This window comes from Haemorhous mexicanus, chromosome 1, assembly GCF_027477595.1.
Source record: "Haemorhous mexicanus isolate bHaeMex1 chromosome 1, bHaeMex1.pri, whole genome shotgun sequence".
In the NCBI taxonomy this organism is placed as follows: Eukaryota; Metazoa; Chordata; class Aves; order Passeriformes; family Fringillidae; genus Haemorhous; species Haemorhous mexicanus.
Window position 1 is genome coordinate 58,755,182 of NC_082341.1, and position 21,334 is coordinate 58,776,515.

General features: G+C 37.4%; 1 protein-coding gene across 3 annotated transcripts in view; it reads right to left on the reverse strand.

The window, feature by feature from the left end:
* The window catches only part of UBP1 (upstream binding protein 1), a 33,975-nt gene that overhangs the window by 10,480 nt on the left and 2,161 nt on the right, over positions 1-21,334 (reverse strand). For 2 of the 3 annotated variants that reach the window (XM_059850377.1, XM_059850366.1), the window contains exons 2-8: positions 14,126-14,277; positions 9,026-9,102; positions 6,730-6,835; positions 6,168-6,274; positions 4,833-4,985; positions 4,566-4,676; positions 3,924-4,031 (exon numbers count right to left, since the gene is read on the reverse strand). In XM_059850377.1, the coding sequence (XP_059706360.1) occupies positions 3,924-4,031; positions 4,566-4,676; positions 4,833-4,985; positions 6,168-6,274; positions 6,730-6,835; positions 9,026-9,102; positions 14,126-14,277 (814 nt within the window). The remainder of the gene's footprint in view (positions 1-3,923; positions 4,032-4,565; positions 4,677-4,832; positions 4,986-6,167; positions 6,275-6,729; positions 6,836-9,025; positions 9,103-14,125; positions 14,278-21,334) is intronic. The other variant, XM_059850388.1, reaches the window with a different exon arrangement.

Here is a 21,334-nt window from a genome sequence, read left to right on the forward strand (position 1 = left end):
ATTAATATATACTGATGAATTTACCAAGATCATGTTTTTGAGGTCTCAAGACTAAATGCCCTCCATTACTAGCACACTGATACTACTATAATCCAGAAACTATATATTATTTCCAAATAGGGATTAATTCAGGAGAAAACTATTTTGGTTTCAGATGTTTAACAGCCTTCTGTAAAAGGCCATGACTGAAGATTTACTGAGTTAAAAAAAAATGTAAGATCTTTCTAAGATAAGTCATAAGTATGACTTATCAGATTTAGGAGTTAAACTCAGAACATTCCTAACTGTAGAGGAATTGCAAAATCTCAAATTATTCTAAGCCATGGTTTAATTTAATATCCTTTCCTACCTCTAATATACTAGAATCTGCCCAAATTTATGCCTTAGAAGAGATTAAAGCTGAACCTTGACAAAGAACTCTATACTATATTCAAAGACCAAAGAAAAATAAAAACATAATACAAAACCAAAATACAGTAAGTCTAATTTGTTCTCCAATTTAGACTTATACTTGGACACACAGCACCCCTTAGAGAATAAAGCATCAATTTTCTTATACATGGTATCGAGCAACCTTTCAGGTCTACAATTTAACATCCCAATTTACTTCAAGGTCTATACCTGGAAGACTTTTAACTTCCAGGTGCTCTATAACCAACTCTATCTGCAAAAAATGACCATTTGACAAGTTTTAATTAATGTGTAGTTTATATATTTAAGCTTGTGACATATAAAACACAGCACTATAAAAATCAACCAAAATACTGCAGACAGAAAAAAGTGCAAAGGCCCAACTACTACAACACAATTTTTCCCGCTTTTACAAATTCAAAGCAGGAGAAAGAAAACAGTGGTGTTTTTTTCCCTTTTTCATTAGATAAAAACTAACTTTTATGTACAAAGAGAGAGGAAAACAGAGTGCCTCCTTCATGAAGTGGCCCCTGAATGAAGGTCACATGTATGTAAACATCCACTGAGGTCCAGAAGGCAAGGTTAAATTTGTAGCCTATTATACCTACAGAAAAAGCTAAGTTAAAAGCCCCATAGTGTGAAGAGTCTAATGAGCAGTTTAACTGTGTCCTGTCTGAACAACACTGAGATAAACACTGCAGAACTGCATTGAATGCACTGAATTTTGATACATCTGGTGAATTCAGAGAAGCAATGGAAAAGCTTATCTAGATGGCATTCTTATGAAAATAAGTGATAAAGAAAAGATGGGTGATGGTAGTAAAAAAAAAAAAAACCCTCTGGTTCTTTGAAAGGACACAAGAGCAGAACAGCCACTCAGAAAGAAGTTTCACAAAATTCCTTACATTATGTTAGAAAGCCATAAGAATTAAATTGGAAAAAAACATATTAGATTCAATGTTTTCTGAAGGAAGCATAGTAAGAAACCAATCGATTCAAATCCAATTGTGACGGAGCTGGAAATAATCACATAGGAGAAAAAAAAAAAGAAGCAAATAGAACAGTAAAATCTTGGAGGGGTAAAATAAAAAAAAACAACCGACAAAATGAGATGCAAAAAGCAAGTAATAAAAGGTTAGGTTAGGTGTAGCAGGAAGATAAGAATTCACAGCTTTAAAATCAAAGAGAATTATAGACAAGATCAACATTGTTTTCAAAATTCAAAAAAGGTAACTGAGTATTTCTGGGCAACTAATAAGCAACACTGACTAAGTCAGCAATCTTGACTGCATCTAATAAAAATACATTCCAAACAATTCTGGTTTGTTTTTTTTCTGTTATAGAGCTACAGTTCCTACAGAACAAGTGAAGTAAAAAGATCCATCATATAGAAACACATAATATGTGAAAATAGTGTCCATCTCATACTTAAACATAGGGAAACAGGTCTTCACTTTTTGTGTCTCAGCACCTCTGTGACAACAGTACTGCACAATATGGAACACTTGATCTGCACGTCTGAGGAAGTCTGGAAACAGCCAAACCTTCTGATGGCCATGTTTAGGAAGACAGATTTGCAAGGACAGAACTGCTTTAAGTAGAAACATTTATCATCCCTGTCCATATTTACAGGGCCCACAAAAATAAGCATGTCTGGGGACAAAAGAAAAAGGTCAATGAATTTGCCTTCAAGATGTAGACCAGATACTCCTTTTCTACATAAAGCAAACAAGTTCTACATTCACCTTCTATAGCTAAAACCAGTACTGAGTGCATAGAAATAACCAAGGCTTTTCTATGAATACAGAAAAAATAGTGTTTCTTGGTATTTTTTATGGGCTTGGTGATTTCTAATAATTTTGCTAATGATAAAAAACATTGCAATGATGGAAATAGCATGTGTTGAAATCTGCAAACAATACCAAGTTAGCAATGCTGAAAAGATTTCATCCAGTGTGGACAAAATTCAAAATGGTCTCAACAAACTGACCAAATTATCTCAAGACAGCATTTTATTACAGGCAATTGAGAAACAGGAATAGTGAGCTGCACAATTACGAGAACCAGAAAGCTGTACACAGCTCCTATTCAAAATAGCCTGTGGGTCATTATCCTGTGTGGGCTTTGGGAAAGACATCACAAGTCCAGTACTGTCCTATCTAAGCTCTTCTTCACTACAATTAAGGTAATGTAGAATTAAGGTAATTCATAGAAGCTTAGTATTCCAAGAGATTGTAAAGGAAAGGTTAGACAACTTCTAGTTATGATTTAGCTACAGTTTGTCCTACTCTGGACAATGGATTTGTATTATCTGTTCAAAAATACTCTTCTCTGTTATTCTTCCTGTAAGCAACAATCATTCAATGAAATACTTCTAACAGCAGGAGAAAAACACAGAAATCCCTCCAAGGACAAGCTTTAGAAGATGCTTTATAAGCAAAAGTGATAAAAGTCTGTTTTCTCCTGCCTCTCCCCCAGGGTCAGCTGGAACATGTAAAAGAATGCTCTGCCAAAGAATCATAAAGGTGCACCTTAAAAGAAAGAACAAAAATAAAAAAACAAAAAAAAACAGCGAAGAACAGTAGAAGGTAAATTCAGACATCTCAATGCATACAATAGTTTTGGGTGCACAAAACAAAAAATTCAAATATCCTCCAAAGAACCCATCTGACTAATTTTGCTTGTTACTTCCCACCCAGTTACACACTTACAACCTAAATATAAAACTTTACACATCACTTTCACAGATCATAAATACGAACCAAATCATGCTTAAGCACTATTGCTAAGAGCTTCAGCACAATATGACTGTTCAGAGAACAGTCAAATAATGGCCTTCCACAGCCACATTACTGATTGACATTTAAATCTGCCAAATGAAAGATGTGGAATTGCTCCCCCTTAAGGAACAACATTTAAGAAATCTAAAATGCTAACCCTTGGCAGGATGACTGCACAGGACATATGTCAGGGAGGGCACAGGACATGTCAGATCCCCTCTGAGGTGAACGGATAGGGTTAACATAACACAGATCATGAAGATGAGCTGACTCTTCCGAACTGCATTAAACCTGCTTGGAGCACAGTATGTAGATGGCTAAAGGAAAATCACTAACAACGATCTGCAACACAGCATGGTTTTTTAAAAATGCTGATGTACATGAAAACTTCTACTGAATATAAGTACAGATAGGAGCAAACCACTAAATTTAGCTGTTCTTACTTCCACCAATTACACATGTATAGCAAAGCAAAATGCTATTTCATTTCAAGTCATATAAACTGAAAGCTCTTGACTCAAGTTACACAGTCCCTCTGCAACAGTTTAAGTGTTAGATTTAGGAAGGATTCCTTTGCTGAAAACAGACATGGAGTAATTGAGATACAAAGAAGTGAATAAAATTAGGACACAGCAATCAAAGTAGTTTTACTTTACATAATGGAAGTTTCTCCTATATCTAACACTGCACAAGGTATCTTGCATAATCAAAAGGTAAGCAGAAGTCCCTTACACTGCCTCGCTTTGCCAGAGAATCACCGTAGTCTGCTGGCAAAGTCCGCTTGCTGGACTTTTTCTGCTCATGTTCAACTGCATCTTCAATTATAGGCTCAAGCCTCATCTGGACAAACACCAAAGATGTGCATCAATTTCTTTTCATTATACAGTGAGGAAAGATCTAAAAGCCTTTTAAAAACTTCTGAAATATTTAGAAAACTGCATAGAGCTCACTGATGTTTAAATAAAAAACCTAATGAGGCTCTGGCCTTGAATTAAAAAATCTCCGAAAAACAGACTTTGAAGCTCAAATTTGGTCAATAAACTTAAGAGTCCCCCCTCATTTTTTGGGTTTTTTTTGCTTTTCAGCTGCAAGATTTTGAAATCCATATCAAAAGTCTTGCTCAAGGGTTCAGTACAGTCAGTCAAACAGTGTTCAATCTAAAGTGTGTTTTAACACAGCATCTACTGAGTATCCAAGTTTACTAAACAACATCTTAAAATTGAACGCTGCTGCTTGCTGGACAAGTTTGTCAAATAAAAAGTTTATTTCTATGCAGAAATAATTCTTCCCAAACCCTTCCAAGACTGCAGCTAAGTAATGTGCTGTATCTATGCATATTCTCCTCAGTCAGCAAATGCAATTTTATTTTGTTACCTCTGTGAGAACTGTGGTGTCATATGAAGGCTGATACTTCTCTTTTTCATGCGCAGTTCGCTTTTCCATCTTTTCTCTGTCTGTTTTCTGTTTTCTGTCTGCTCCTTTGGGCTAAAAATGAACAGTTATGTGAACATGAACAGAAGTGGGAAATGGTTTTATAACTGAAATCTGATCTCAGACATGAACCATTACAAGCAGAAATATAATGATTTCCCATATCTTTATGAAAACTTAGAGACTTAAGGATCTGTTTTCTAATGTTACCTTAAAAACTTTGATTTGACAACTGGCTGAATGCAGATGATCTGTATATTCTCCATTCTCAGTCTGTTTAAAGGTGTCAACCTGAATTCTAAAAGGAACTCCTTTCTCTCCTCCGTGTTTACGAGGTGTAAATTCAGTGCTGATACAATGTACCTGAAAAGAAACAATGACCAAACAAAAAAGACCTTCAGAAGCATTTCAGGCATGAACTTTTTGATATGTTACCTACATCACATGAACAGTTTCTTGTAAAAAAATATAGCAAAGCTAAAGAAGGCCAGTGACTAAAAGTTCTTCATCTCATACACCCTCATCTCAGAATATTTTCAAATATGCCCACCTCCTTTAAAAGTCACCCTTTAATCAGTGTGTAATTGCTTCAGCTGCTACATCTGAATGAACACTGTGTTTATAAGCTATAAAGAGCCCTTAAGGGTATCTAGGCAGAAAATCAGTGCATGAATGAATAATCTCACTGGACAGTGCTCTCAATTTATTTTGCTTCCTTATGGAATTTTAAGTGAGCCTGTAGAACAACCCAACTATAGTGGCATAATACCAGTTCAGTTTTCAGTCTGTTATCATTTCTTCTAAGGAAATGTATAAATGAAACTAGTCCCTAATTTATCTCACAGTCCTTCAAGACAACTACATTTTAGCAATTATGTAACTCTTACTAAAAACAAGTATCTTTCTCTAGATCAAACTTAATTTACTTACAATATAGAATTTAACCTATTTTGACAACCAGAGTAAGACAAGTTGCTACCTCAAACTTGACAGCCATACTTTTTTACAATGAAATCAGATCTGAGACAAAAGTAAGCAATGTGAATATGAACATTTAATCTAAATAATTTCCAAAGAAAGCATGTCCAGTTGCCCTGAATATCAAATGCACAAATAATAGAATTCTTACCAGGAAGCCTATTGACATAATAAGAAACATCTTTTGAGTGCCTGATTTTAAACACTTTTTTTGTAGGACAGTACTTTTAATTTTCAATCTTTAAGCCAAGCTTCTGCTGGAAGTAGTAGTAAGAGTTACTGAGAGGAATGTAAGTTAATTCTTATACTTCATACAACTAAATATTTTAACTATGACAGCTTTCTTCAAAGAGTTTTTTGAAAGATTTTTATTTAATTTTTTTCTATAAACCCAAATTAAATAGAAAAACCATATTGGGACTGGAATAAACCTATGAACAAGTGCTTTTTGGTATTTAATGGCCATCCCACAAATAATAAAACAGGAAGCTTTGTAGTTCAAGTATACTGCTGTTTGTGACCTAAAGGGCACCAAACACAGACATCCAGTCAAATAAAGTTTCAAACCTGAATAAAAGCAGATGTACATTTTGTTGGATCCCATAAAAATTCAACTGCGTTTAGCTGGCTTGGATTTGTCTTGATATCAATGACTCCAACAGACATTGGAATATCTATTAAAATAAGTAGCATATATTTCAGAAAAGTAAACACTAGAAATAAATCATAATATAATTCATAATTACCATCACCATACACAAGGTAGGATGGAAAAATGTGGGCTTTGGTGGCTTGACCAGTTTCTTAGGACTGATACAAAGAATCTTAGTAGATTCAACATACAAAGTGCTCAAGGTTTTGGGTGCTTTTACATTCTCCTCCCCTGCGGCCACCCCTGAGGTTATGCACCAAAAATTATTAAGTTACACAAAGTACAGAAATCTAATAGAGAAAGTTAAAGAATGTAGAAGTGGTAAGAACGTTTATATTCAAAACACACACTATGACAAAGCAGCACCCAGAAATCTGGTCTGCCCTTTTCCATCAGCCTCAGCATAAATGTGAACGTTATCAATTTAAATTTGGAAACTGAATTCCATACAGTGGCAACAAAGAGAAACAATTATACCTAAGTCGAGCAGTCTGTCCCCAGGGCGGTTCCACTTCCAACCCTCTAGCTGCTGGTGCTCTGTGTACTGCAACCTTCTGTCATGGAACACAACTCTTATAATGCTCTAACAAAGAAGAAAACAAGCCTGCGATGAGCCACAGCATCACTACAGATAAAAGTACTAAACCATCCCAAAATAGCCACAGTGCTAATAAATACATTATTTACAGCAAAAATTTGGCAAGCATCAGTATCCCAAAATATTCCGGAACACGGAAATAGAACTGAGCAGCAGGAGATACTTGAAGATGTGGTAAAAATGCAAGGGAGAATTACATCTGATTGGATACTCAAAAGGCCACTATGAATTACATACAGTGAACTGTGCAACACTGGCAGCACAGTATCAACCCTGCGTAGGCAATACCAAATTATTTTAGAAAGCAAACACCAAAGATTTCATTTATTAAAAAAAGTGTTATATATTACTTGATCATTTTTTTCACTGGGAATTCTGTGAACTTGTATAGGACATTTTAAGAAATAAAATAGAAAATTCCCTTCCTAGTACTTGCAAGATATTTACAAAAAATCAGTGATTTTACTTAATAGATTTAACAAGTTTCAAACTTTCTCAACTACTCTATATGAAATATTCATCCAAAACAACTACAACACGATTAATTTTACTCAGCTAGAAGCAATTCTCTAACAATACCTGTTTTTGTGGGCAGCTTTGGTACTGCTAAATGAATGCACATATAAAGCAATTTGTTATAAAGAGGCTGGAAAATACTGTATACATTGACGGTTACCCAACAAATAGAATGTAGACAGATTTGCATACCTTTTTCCACTATTCTACAGTCTCCCCTGTATTAACAGCAGCTAAAAGTGTCCACAAAACCCAAGAACTTTTAAATGGAGTGCCTCTTCAAGCTGGATTGCACTTCCTTGGGTTTATTTCAAAGATAATGGAAAGCAAATGTGTGTGCATGTGTGCATGTACACGAACAAACACACACACACAAGGGCACCATTCCTTCTGCACCGTAAACTGGCACATTTGGAACTTGGAAATATCTGTAGCCACCTTCACCTCCATGAAATGATTTCTTTGGTAAAATACTAGGATTCCAATATTTAATTATCCAAAATGGAAAATTCATTGATGCAGCGTTACAATACCTTGCTATGGTAAAATTAACTTTTCTAAACTTTTACACTGCTTTGCCCTATTGTACTTGCCAAATGACTCATCACCCACATACAAAGCTAGAAAATTACAGAAGAGAGACACCCAAGGCTACAAGGAAATTGCACCTAAGGGGGCAAAACAGTCCACATGCTTATTACAGCAAGTCACCATGCCAGGATGTAAAATGTTTCATTACAGAACTCTCAAATCCCACTTTTATTGCTCGTGCTTAACTCTTCCTGAAATGATCTCTGAACAAGCATCCCACAGACAAATAAGAACAAGGCCTAGGACTATACAAGCAAGCCAAAGTTCACAAATTACACAGCCCAAAGCTGGCAGGTAAAGATTTAGCCTCCCACAGGCACACTGTTCTGGTGCATTTATCAGCACCACTTTCAAAGTGACTTTAAGTGAAGTTTTTCCCTTCTTTCCTAATACCTGAATAAGATTTTTTTGGTGAATTCAATAAAATCAATCATCATCAGGTGCTTAGAAGAAAAATCCAAACCCCTCCACCATCAGCTCTTTTAATCATCTGTACTCCAAATTGGTTAGTTTTTCAGTTTGCCTCATTTTCATACTTTATAAAATACCTCAGATCAACAATACTTTCTACTAACACTGAAGCACGAGAAGACAAATCTGGAGCTGAGGAAAGGGGCTCAGCTGTGGAACAAACTGCTCAACAAGCAGCAAAATTAGAGATCCATTCTCCTATGGATGCATCTCCAATATCCCACTGCTGCAAAACCCAGAGGCTGACTCCCTGTGTTTTCTGTAACACTTAAGGAACATGATCACAATACCTCCACTTTTATCTAAATGATCCTCTACCTTCCTCTCACCTCTCCTAATCACTTGAAGTGGACAATGTGATGGCTCAGAAGACACTGGATACAAAATCTACAGACAACTATCTTAAGCTTTGCATAAATGCTTAGGTCTACAGCACACACAAGTGCGCATTGGGTACTTAATCCATATGTTTTTATTTGTAAACATCACTGGTTCACATATTCTGACCAATACCTAGTGACAGCAGAAAAAAAAAAAATCCATAGAATATACAGTCTCTGGTTTGTTAGTAACACTACGTAGTGAACTTAAATTCACCTTCACCAGTTTTCCATTGATCTCTGGTATGTCTCCAGCTTTCCGATTATCTAGCATCCGGATCTCATAGGACTGACCTTTAAAGAGAAAAAAATTGCACGGGTAAAACAGCAAAAGCACAAGGTTATTCTGTGTTTAATGCATTTAGATTAGCTTTTGGTTCACAGTACACGAGGATACCAGTACCTGAAACTTGAGTTTGAGAGATACAGATAGCAACATGCACTTTACACCATGCAAATTAACAAAACAAAGTAACACTTTTTGGTCCCTTTAAAACCAGAGATATTTTCAAAGTTTAGTTATTTATTTTTGTGTCAAGTGTAACTACTTGTTTCTCTATTTTTTTTCTGAAAACAAAACATTTCAAGGCTGAATTCCTTTCTTTTTTAAAACTGCTAAATGGCAACATACTGAGAACCATTAACTGGCCTTCCAAAACAAACTCTTGTTGAGTTTTCATACTTCTTCCAAAACATAAGTACTATTCTCCCAGGTTTAACTTTGTCCATATACCTGTTGCCTTTGTACGATTTTATGCTCTGTATGATTTCAGAAATAGACCTTTAAAAGAGACAATTACCATTTATATCAACAGTAAAAGGAAACCTATCAGTGAATATGATAAACTGTTGTGCTTCAAAAGCAAAGCTTGTTGCAATTTATTTAATTACAAGGATTTTTTTCCTTCCAGAGTGAGCAGCACACATTCTTTTGCAAAATCATGTTTCCATAACTAAAACATGGGACCAAATAAATTTCAACACCTTCACTAAGATGAAATGCAGTAAGATCATCACATACACTGCCCTTCAGGCTACCTTTATGGTCCAATGTGTAACACATTTAAGACACTCTGATATGCCGTACAAGGCAATAACCCTGTGAATGAGCAAATAACTTTCTTCATCTCCTTTCACTTTTCACAGACTGATGTTACTTCCAACTATGGACCATTTCAGGGTTGGTTTTGGTTTTTTTTTTTGCTCAAACACAATAAGCACATTTATGTATATACTCTACACATGTACAGGCTTTCCTTACCCAAGCAGCGTGTGAACATTGATACAGTCATTGATGACATAAATTCATATGAAACAGATATTCACCTGGTACAGCTGAGTAAATAACATATAATTCCTCCTCCTATATTTAACAGGAGGAAACTTTTCCTGTTAGTGTGATTCGTTCAATTACCAGCGTTCTTCTACTCACACAGCTATAATATGTAAGTTCAACTATGTTTAAAGTCAGCATCTCTTGGATCTGGCAATATTAATAAACTTTCTCAAATATTTCTCTGTTCTCTCTCAATGTTTTTTGTGGGGGGGGAGGGAGGTGGGTGAAAAAAAATTCTGATTGTTTCTTGAAGAAATATGGCTAGCCTTTCATAGGTACAAAATAGTATTAAGACAGTAGATTTGATAAAGGTAAAAATCAAAGAATACAAGACTTGAAAATGTGAAAACAGCTCTGGAAATTTTCAAGACAGAGGAACAGATACAGTCCATTTTGGAGGTTTGGACACGTAGTTGCTCTGAAAGTGTAAAAAGCACCACAGCACTCATTTTTTTTATCCCTACATAAGACCTATATACACTACTTTCTCTGTTCTTCCCTGGAGAACAGCCAGAGGAGCAAGGTGACACAGGTTATGGACAGTAAGTGAATCCAGTGTGAACTAAATTCACACTGAACCTGTGGCAGCTTCATTCACAAAAATCCCAGAATGTTCAAATTTGGAAGGGACTTTTGGAGGTCATCTTTGGCAATTCCCCTGCTCAAGGCAAGGCCACCTACAGCCAATTGCCCAGCACTAAGCCCGGCTGGCTCTGAGTGTCTCAAAGGATGCTCATTGAGACCATACTTCATAAGCTTTTCGCTAAAGACCTCATGGGAGAAACCAGCAAAAGCCTTACTGAAGGAAATCACTTGCAAACAATACCTACTACCCTCTCCTTGTCGACCAAACCACCCAGCTCATCACAGATGTTTATCAAGCTGGTCAAGCATGATATCCCCTTGGGAAATCTGTGCTGACTACTCCTGATGATCTTGTCCTTTATGAAGCAGGAAATGGTTACCAGGAAACACTGTTCCATCGCTTTCCCAGGAAGCCTATAGTTCACTGGGTCCTCCTTTTTGAAGATCAGAGCAACATTAGCTATGATGTAGTCTCTAGCACCTCTCCTAGTCACCAAGATCATTCAAAGACTAGTTATTAATGGTAGCCTCACAGTGACACAGGCCACTGCCCTCAGCACTTGTGTATGCTTCCCATCAGGACCAGTGGATTTACGTATGTTCAGTTTGCTTAAGTATTTCATGACCTGCTCTTCTTTCACCAAGGCTACATATTCCTTGCTTCAGACTTTCCCTTCAGCTCAAAGGCCTGGGATTCCTAAACACCAGTGATACCAGGAAAGACTGAGCCCAAGAAGGCATTCAGTACTTCGGCCTTTTCAGTGGCCCATGTCACCATGACCAATGGCCTATTCAGCAGGGGGCCCACTTCAATCATCTTCCTCTTGCTATTTATGTACTTACACAAGACCACCTTGCTTTTGACATTCCTCACCAGATTCAGTTCCAGGTGGGCTTTGGCTTTTCTGATTGCACTCCTGAAGGTATGGATAGTGTATCTCTACTCCTCTCAGGTTACCTGTCCGCGCTTCCACGTTCTGTATGCCTATCTTTTGTATTTGAGTTCCCTTGCTTACCCATGCAAGGCTCCTGCCACTTTTGCCTGCCTTACTGTTCACTGGGATTTGCTGCACTTGAGTTAGGTGGAGCTAATACTTGAATGCTAACCAGCTATCTTGGGCCCCTCTTCCCTCTGGAGCTTTATCCCATGGGACTCTACTCCCCTGAAGTTCAAGGATGTGATATTGGTCTTCTGCCTTGCTTCTTCCTCTCAGGATCATAAAGTCCATCTTGAAGGCAAACAAGGTGGAATGACCTTGATGCTCACAACCCCAATGAGACTTTTCCTGTTTCATGAGGTATCGCAGAGCCATCCTCTACCACTTAGATCAGGAAGCTGTGAATTAGCACTTTGCAGTCATACCCTGCTGTGCTGTCCCTGCAGGAGACACCACGTTGCTTGAGGTCCTCCTACAAGGACCATGGCCTGTGAATGTGAGGCTACTTCCAGCTCTTCAAAAAACATCTCATCTACTTGTTCATCCTGGTCAGGTGGCCTACAGCAGACACCCACTACAATGTCATCCACATGACATAATCCATCTATAATCCTTACCCATAAGCTCTCAACATCACCTATCCCTAGGCAGAACCCCACACATTCCAGCTGTTCTCCCACATAACGCTTAACCTCTCCTCCCTTATGCTCTTGCTCTGCCTTTCCTTAAGAGCTAATATCCCCAGACTGTAACATGGCACTTTGCAAGCCATCCCATGTCACCATGATCCCAAGATCACACAGATGTCTTAAATCCTCATGCTTACTTCCTATGCTGCTTGCACTACTGACGTGTGTGCACTTCAGAGGCACCTCAGCATGCTGACTTACCACAAAGGGCCTTGCTGTTTCCTTGGAATGATGCTCTACAGGCACTTACTTGCTCATGTCCAAATGCTGGAGATGACCCTGTTTAAGTCTCCTTTTGTTGATGCTGTGTTCCCTTTCACACTCTTTGCTTATCAACCATGGCCATAACTCCCTCACAGTGCTGCTGTCAGTCACTCCCTCCCTGACTGTTCCTACTTCAAAGCTCTCTTTACCAGGTCAGCCACAAACTGGCTAAGATACCTGCACTGCCCTTTCAAAGCTGGATCCCATCTCTCCAAAGCAGTTCTTTGCATTCACAGAACTCCAAGCTTTGCTGCATTGTGTAAACCAACCCAAAGAATGCTTCCCTTTTAAAAGCAATTCTCTTCCATATCACTTCTGCTGTTCCACATACATCTAGCTGAACAGCAGCCAACCCAAAACACTGTCCCACAACTTCAATATGTTTCCAACGGACCCATTTAACAGATTTCATAGTAAGGACCCTGCAAACCCCTGAACAACCAACCATTATTGCTCCAAGATCAGAACTTCTGGAATCAGCTTCAGCTGAACATCTAATCACGTTAAATATTCCATCACAGTCTACTGAGATTTAGAGTCAAATTCCACAAGACAAAGAAAGCTGGTAGATAAAGGATTGGAGATCCTAGGGCTTTAGAGCTAGAGGAGGGGGAAGAAGAGGTGGGAAGGTATGAAGCCAATGATATGATCCAAAACAAATGATTTTGAGTTCAGAATACTAGCTGACTAAACTTAAGACACCAATGTAATTCTCAAATGTAAACCTTCTCAGAAGAAGGTTTTATCATATGGTAATGACTACATTCAGCTTATTCTAGCCAGCAGTCAGTGGTCTCTCTAGGAAAAAAAAAAAATCGATTTTCATGAAAATTAAAACCAGGGAGAAAGGAAAAAAAAATCCTGATTCACATGAAGTATTTTCTAGTTAATTTCTGGTAAATGTATACAAACTCCAAAGGTAACTGAACTTGTGATTGTGTTTAAACATAGTACAGTTCTGGACAGACTAATTCTGTCAGCTCTGTCTAGCTAATTTGAGAGCAATTACAGTGGTTCCTTCTGTGCAACACCTCAGGGACTGACATTTTAACATTTATTAGGATTTTTGAGGGCTGCTTCTCTGTACCTCATGTGTATATCCAATTAATCTTATCAATCAAATTTAAACAGAAATGCCAAATTAGTCATGAATTTTCAGCTATTACTGCCTGAAATCTGTCTCCTAAAAGGTCTGTTGGCTTGATTTTATTGGGGGATAAGAGGGGCAACACACAACAGGAAAAAAAAAATAAAACCAAATCAACAAAGGAAGAAAGACCCCACCCCTACCAGAATCCAAAGGGAAAGTAACACCATACTACAGCTGTGAGCCTACAAATTGGACCAAAAAAGACTACTAGCAAGGCATCCTTACAACCTCAATGTCCACAATCTCATTTCTAACATGCATTTATTTTGGATATAGACACACACGTATCAAAACATGAAATACCACTCCAGTTTCAGACTTGCACCAGAAGCTGCATTCACACACGTATACCAACCTTGATTCAAGTATGTGAGAGTTTCATCATATAATTTTACTGCTGGAGATGTTGCAGCACACATAACATACTGGAAAGGTGGATGTTTGGTCTCATTTTCTTGTGGAAGGCTGGAATCTTCCTGTTTGAAAATAGGCAGCGCCAAAACATCACTGAAAAGAAAAGAAAAACAGACAACTTTGAGATTGTTGGCCCTATTTTGATTGAAGTTAAAGTAAAAAAGTTATTTGTGACTTAAAAAACCCCATTGTGAAATACATACAGAATATTGCTACTCATTTTATTAGTTAAATCTATATGAGCAGTATCAAAAAGATTTCCCACCAGAACTTTAGGCTAGGATACAAAAACAATACTATGGGACTTAAGCAGACAAACAATTTTGCTGATACTTTCAAAATCTAAACTTTGCTTCTTTTCTCCACTTAATTCAGTTCTCTCTTAACTTTTCACCTGTCAACACAGTCAAGCTTGTCTAATAAACATGGAAATGAAAGCAAGGCTTTCCTTTTCTTCTTTGGAATAATGTATTTCCCAAAGGAAGTTACCTACACTGTGAAAGTATCTCTCTCCTCATTTAGTACCATTATGTCTAAGCTATTAATTCTGTTGGCATTCTCAAGCTTTTCTTAGGCTTTGGCAGACTGATTAGCTCAAAAATGATTAAGCAGCAGATTCACAAAACATAAGCTATGAAAAGTTTATGCCAGGATTCACTTCACTTATCTACGATGCATAACCATCAGAAACACTTTGGAAATGCTACGTTTCTAAAGAATAGAGAGCAATCCATGTTGTCCACAAGCTGTGGTAAGAGAGACAGCTTCACCACAACCAGCAAACACATCTTCTGCTTTCTACAGAAGTTAGTAATCTGTTTTAGTAATAATCTTCCTTGTATACGGAAATCCTTCATAAATTCGATTTTAGGAGCTTTTCTTGCACTGAATTGTTGTTCATGAAGACATCATCTGCATATCCATGCAACTTTCTTTAAAAATGTTTCTAATGTGAATTAATATCTCACACCACCTCATCTGTTAATTTAGTTTTTAACCAACATGTATCCTGTTTGTATCTCTTGCATTGATCCCAAACATGGATTTCATATATATTGTAAAACAGTAATAAACGTCTGTATTGCACAACTATTTGTAGGTTGTACACTAAAATTTTTGAAGTAAAACTGTTTTTTTACAGTTCCTCATTTCTGCAAGAATCTGCTTTATTTAAAGAAAAGTCTATTAACTGCTCTTGAATTCCAGCTCATATCTGAAGAATCAAAAATATATAATAATAAATTCACAAAATTAAATGACAGCAATATTTTCTTGTCACATGGTCTGCTTAAGTCTTAGATATGCAACTTTTTTTCAGAGCAAGTGCCACATTCTGTTAGGGATGTTACTCCCTGGGCTACTTGGGAGACCATTATATTGACAAGAAAATATTTATGAAAGGTGAAAAACTCTAAGAAATTTGTCTATGCCTTGGAGAGACTGTACTGTGTCTCCCCAAAAAGAGACCAAAAAAAGACACCCATACAAGTTTCCTTTCACTAGGAAGAAACGGCAGGAGATGCTACAAAGACTGATGTAAACAGGACAAGGCAGTACACTGTTCAAAGAGGCATCACAAGCCTACTGAACCACGTCCTAGCTACTTCCGACACCACCTCCTCAAACTGTAGCTCAGAGAAGAATTAAGTAAGTTACAAAGGAAGATGTGAAATAACCACTTAAGACAAGCAGACACCCTTAAAAGAGTTTTCTCATACAGAGACAAGGATCCATGAGTAGGACAGCAAAATCCAAAGATGGGTGAGTGCTCCTTGAGGATGACTCAGAAGAAACAAGGAGCTGCTTCAGGCCCTGATGTCATCAGGAGGGCAGCACGAGCAGCCCGACACAAGAGGGAGTGCACAGAGAGTGACAAGCAGAGGGAAGCCTGCTCTCAAGACAGGACTGCTACACCAGGAACCCGTGCTCGCCACACACTTCAGCACCCAAAACACAAGTGCCATTATGAGGAGGAACTTTAAAATGGCAAGAACATGGAAACAACGGCAATGTTTAAAATACACACATGAGTCAAAGTGCAACAACCAAGGCATGAGAAGTATCTCATTAAATAAATTACCTGTAATTCTTGACTAAGTCCTGAAGCACTTGCCTTCCCATAACACACAAGATTAAAGAGAAGTCTTTAATGTATTCATGAAAAATATCTTTAAATCCTTCATTTTCTACTCACAATTTGAAGTTTAAAATGTAGCTGGTCTTGTTTAAGAAAGTGTGATGTGAGGTTAATGAATTAGCTAAGAGACTTTGCATTGGAAGCCTACAAATACACCAATTTAGGCAGCTTTAAACCAGCTTTTGCTAATACTTACAAAGCATAATGACTAACTGCCACTGGAGAAGAAGAAGGAAAAATGAAGACATACAGCTCTACAATCCTACAATTTAGCTGTAAAGAGAGCACGATGTTCATTCTTAAATGCCACCATTCTAAAAAATACTCCAGAAGACAGCAGAAGCCAAATTTTTCCTAGAAAAGTCTTCTGAGTACTAATACATTCCAAAGGAAAAGACAAGCCAATGCAATGTAAACTCCTTCCAACACCATCTTTAAATAAATACCATTTAAATAATATTTTGATTTGTTTACTTGCAAAGAATGAAATATTGGTGTTTTTTGCATTTCAACATACACTCTTTCCCCATCTAAAAACAGATTTAAGCTGAAATTAAAACAGTCAATAAGGTATGGTAAAGTATTTCAAATTAAGACCTAAAGGACCAGTTTAAATAAGGACTAGCTAAACTTCACAGCAACAAGCATTTTCTACAAAATAAAATTCATTGCAGCACAGGTGAAGAAGAGATGCAAAGACTGCTCACAATGGGAAACAGAATGGGAAACAGACACTTAATATTTTTAATAGTGCTCTTTACTTAAGCTAAAGAAGATAAACTGCATATAATATATGCTATTGCATCAATCACATTACCAGAAACTATGGAGATGCTAAATCAGTCTTTTTACCACCTCTAATCTTATACTGCTTCTATTTTAACACCCAAAACCAAAAAAACCCAAACAATCAAAATAAAACCCCATAAAGAAATCCACTAACAAACAAACACAATACAGAGAACAGATCAACCTTGTCAGTTCTAACCTTTTTCCTCTCACACCCTCATTACAATTTCTGCATTTATGAGCCAATGTCCCAGCAGAACAAATCATCTGCCCACAGTCAACCCCTGGCAGCCCCCATGCTTACATTCACTTATGTAGGCATCCTTTAGTCATTTTCTTACCTGGTGAAATCTTGGTTTTGCTAGGCCAGTACAGATTAGAGACAGGGACTTGTAGTGCCAGCTTCGCTTAGGTTATTTCACACAGCAAAGAGCCTAAACTTAAAGTTCTTAACTAAACTGAAGTGCCCACTGGTAGAGCAGCCCAGATGGAGGAAAAACCAAGTGTTCCAAAATAGCTACTGTTGAAATGATTTCAGACTACAGGAGAACAGAGAGCTTGAAGAGACTGATTCTGTTGCTTTTTTGTCATTATTAACTTTTGATCTTGTGAAGTAAAGACTCATTTACTTCACTTGTCTAATTTAAGTGAACTTTAGAACTACAAGCAAGCTGATGTATGGGTGAATAGTAACCTTTGGAAGGACAAGTAGCATCTCTCTGATATCATTTGAGAAAGCCCATCTAGCAGGGCTTACTCTCCTGATGGAAGGAACTCCAAGACCAAGTTTTTGAAACTATTAGCTCTAGTAAGAAGTCTTATCTCAGTTCCTCAGCGTGTGTTATCTAAAGCATTCAAATAAAAGGCATTCTTTTCTTCCTATAGGGAGGAGGAAAATTAACCCATAAAAAAACCCAACAGAAACAGTCTTCATTACACCCCAAATGCAGGCAGCAAACCTATCCTCCAACACAAGTCTTAGCTACTTATGCTACAGAGGTGCATACATGAAACATCACCATACAAAAGCAGGAAGGCTTAGAAGAGGAAGCAAGGCGAATGTTACCACTTGAACTAAAGCATCCAGTGGGATGCACCACATGTGAGAAGCTGTCCAATGTCATGTACCCTAGATGAACATAGTACAAAAAGACCAAGAAAAATGTAATTTATCTCCCACATGCTTGTGTTTGTAAGCTTTCAGAATCACCCTCCCTAAAAATTTAAAACCTTCTTTCCACACATTGTCCAAAGCATTTTAAAAAAAGACCAACACACACATACAAAAAGCCCCTCCCTAATAATAGGGTCAAAAAATAAATGAAGAACTTCCTGTCCTCACAAGAACAGGAACTACTATGTCAACAAAATTCAAACTGATGTTCCATCAATCATCTGCCTTATCTATCTTCTGGATTGTATACTTTTGGGTGTGAGTACTAAAGCATCCTAAAGCCTTTTGAAACTTCAAAGCATTTTTTTTACGAGGACAAATACCTTTAAGAAAATTTTTTCTCAAGCAGTCTTTGAATTAAGAGTTATGATCTCAAGGCCAAGCTCCCAACTGTTCAGAGGTATGAGCAAGCCATAGGAAAATGTAAGGCAATGGAAGACCTGGTACTTCCTAAAAAGCAAATTTGATGGGGGGAAGGACCCCTGGAATTAATTTCTGGGAAACAACCTCCTCTGCAGCAGCTGTGCAAGAAATTCAACACAGGAGAAACAGGTGCAAATGTAATGCTGTTCCTGGGAATCCCATAGACCATCACACAGAAACTCAGATGGAGAAAGGCGTCAATTTAAGGGGAGTCTGGCACTCCCAAATACAAGAAACCACCAATCAAAGAAAGAAGAAAATGCCAACAACAAAACCTGTGTCCTTCCTACCAAGGAAAAGAAGTAAGAATGTTCACCATGACAAATCCACTCCTCTGACACAGGGAGGTCAGGCAGCCACTCCCGCTTGCAGCAGGCTCCAGTACAGATGGCTCCTACATAAGAGAATGCCTGAAGAGCACATCAAGGCAGACCTGCTCTCAATCTGCTATTTCCATCCAACATCAGAGGTGACAGGGGAACAAAGAAGACAGTCCTGCACTTTGAAGTCTTTTCCTTAAAAATTAAACTGGCCCCTGACTTTTTATAATGTATTCACACACTCAAATTGGAAGAAAACAACAACAAAAAAGCTCGAACCCAAGCCAATGTCAATGATCTAGAACATGAGGTTTATCTTTCAACTTGTTTTATCTGTGGTAACAGAACAAGGAAGCTTAGGTTTACGGACACACTTTTCCTTCAAATGCCTATTTCTTCACAGGTATTCACTTATTTGTGTGCTTGTATGAAGAATCCAGCTCCAATTCTAATCAGTACCTGATATTTTATTTTAGAGTCTATATGTGAATAAAAATTATTTTTTCTACAGTGCAATGCATAAAAAAATAGAACAGACCACTAAAACAGAAGCTTTATAATGTATTCTGCAGAAAACACTTTGTACATCTAAAAAAGCAGAAAAGAAAAAAAATCAGGATACCATCAGCAAACATTCCTCTTTCAAAAATCCAATATAAGCAGCAGTGGAGTCTCAAAAGAGTGGGAGACATTAGGGGAAACATAAACAGCAATTTGCCTGTCATAATGTAACAGAAGCCAAAAATAGGGCCTGAATGAGATAACTCTTTTTTGGTTTTGCACAGCAATTACGAAGTTAAGGCAGTAACTGTCACAACCCAATCGTGTTCATCAGAAGCCAAAAAAGGCTGTCATGGACCCAAAAGCTGTTAGAAGAGAACACTCTCCCTTTCTCCTCCTGAAAAGAGAGCTCTAAGTTGTAAGACAACGTTCCCCCAACTCCTGACTGACCATCTCAGAGTTACTTCAGCCTGAATTGTGCTTGAGAGGTTGGTACACAAAGTCCCCTCAACAGCCAAGGCTCTCCACACCACAGAAAGGAGACAAGAGTGAAAACTGCATTAGGTTTTCCCTCTTTTCAACCAAGGCAGCAGACAGCTGCATTCTCCAAAGACATTTTAAGTGTTTGGGAGATGCAGCAGAGTCAAACTGACTTGATTCTCCAAAAATGGAGGATTGCCTGGATGTATTTTCATACAGTCTTTTGTAGAGACTTTTCCATTTCAGAACCAGAAGTCATTCTTTTTTATTTAGTTTGATGAACTTCAGGTTTTAACCTACAAATATGTACCAAAACAGCTACTCTTGAAATAATTTTCAAGTTCCCCATGACAGGGTTGAATTGTACCACACTATTGGAATTGCAAGCATTTAAATAAATCCATATACTAAGCTTTCAAATTACACATAAAAATTTAGTCATTAAGATATCTGTCTATTAATGCTCAATTAACTCAATGTATAGTGATTTAATTATCAAATATTTCATTGATAAAAAAATCTTTCTGCTAGAAAGATGACAGGCAGTTCTTTGAAACTTGTCTTTATATAGCCTCCATTTTTTTGCAGTTCATAGCAACCGTGAGTGATCCTCAAACATACACAACTACTTCTGTGTTACAATGGATATTATGAGGGATTCATAAGAAAACATTATGGGTGCCATTACCAACGGAAACTAACATTAACTCCCTTAAATTACCTCAAAACTCAGTATCACTGAAGGATACAATGTTTTTATATGGGTTTTGATGCAGGTGTTATTTGACATATCTGACGACTGCTACTATCAATTTAATTTAATGTTGTCATTATAGGTAGTTTCTTTTTGCATGAGAAGGTGCTACCAGAAAAAACAGGTTTTGAGACTTTATAAAGAAATTTCAAAAAGTGTCTAAAACTGGGTGAATCTGCAGTGAAATTTAGGAGGCAATTAGCTGCCTTCTAACAAAAGTCCTATAATGGACTGATGATCAATGAACATGTGCAACTTTATCAGGAAGAATAAACACAGGAGTAATGCCATAAATTCTATCTAAGGGCTCTGACTTATCATCAGCTCCAGGAAGTATCAACTCCTTTATATACATCCCCAACAGTTAAAGGAATTACATGCAGATCTTCTAACAAAATCAAGGTGGCATATACCTTGAAGAGTTCTCTGAGGACTCTCCTCTAAGTAATATTAATTTTCTTCTTTAGTTTTGTTAGAAAGTGACAAATAATTAGCTACTAGTGGCATAATGAACAGTGACAGAGCAGTATCTTTCCTGATTATGCTTTGCCACTCCTCTTCGTTTTCCCCTC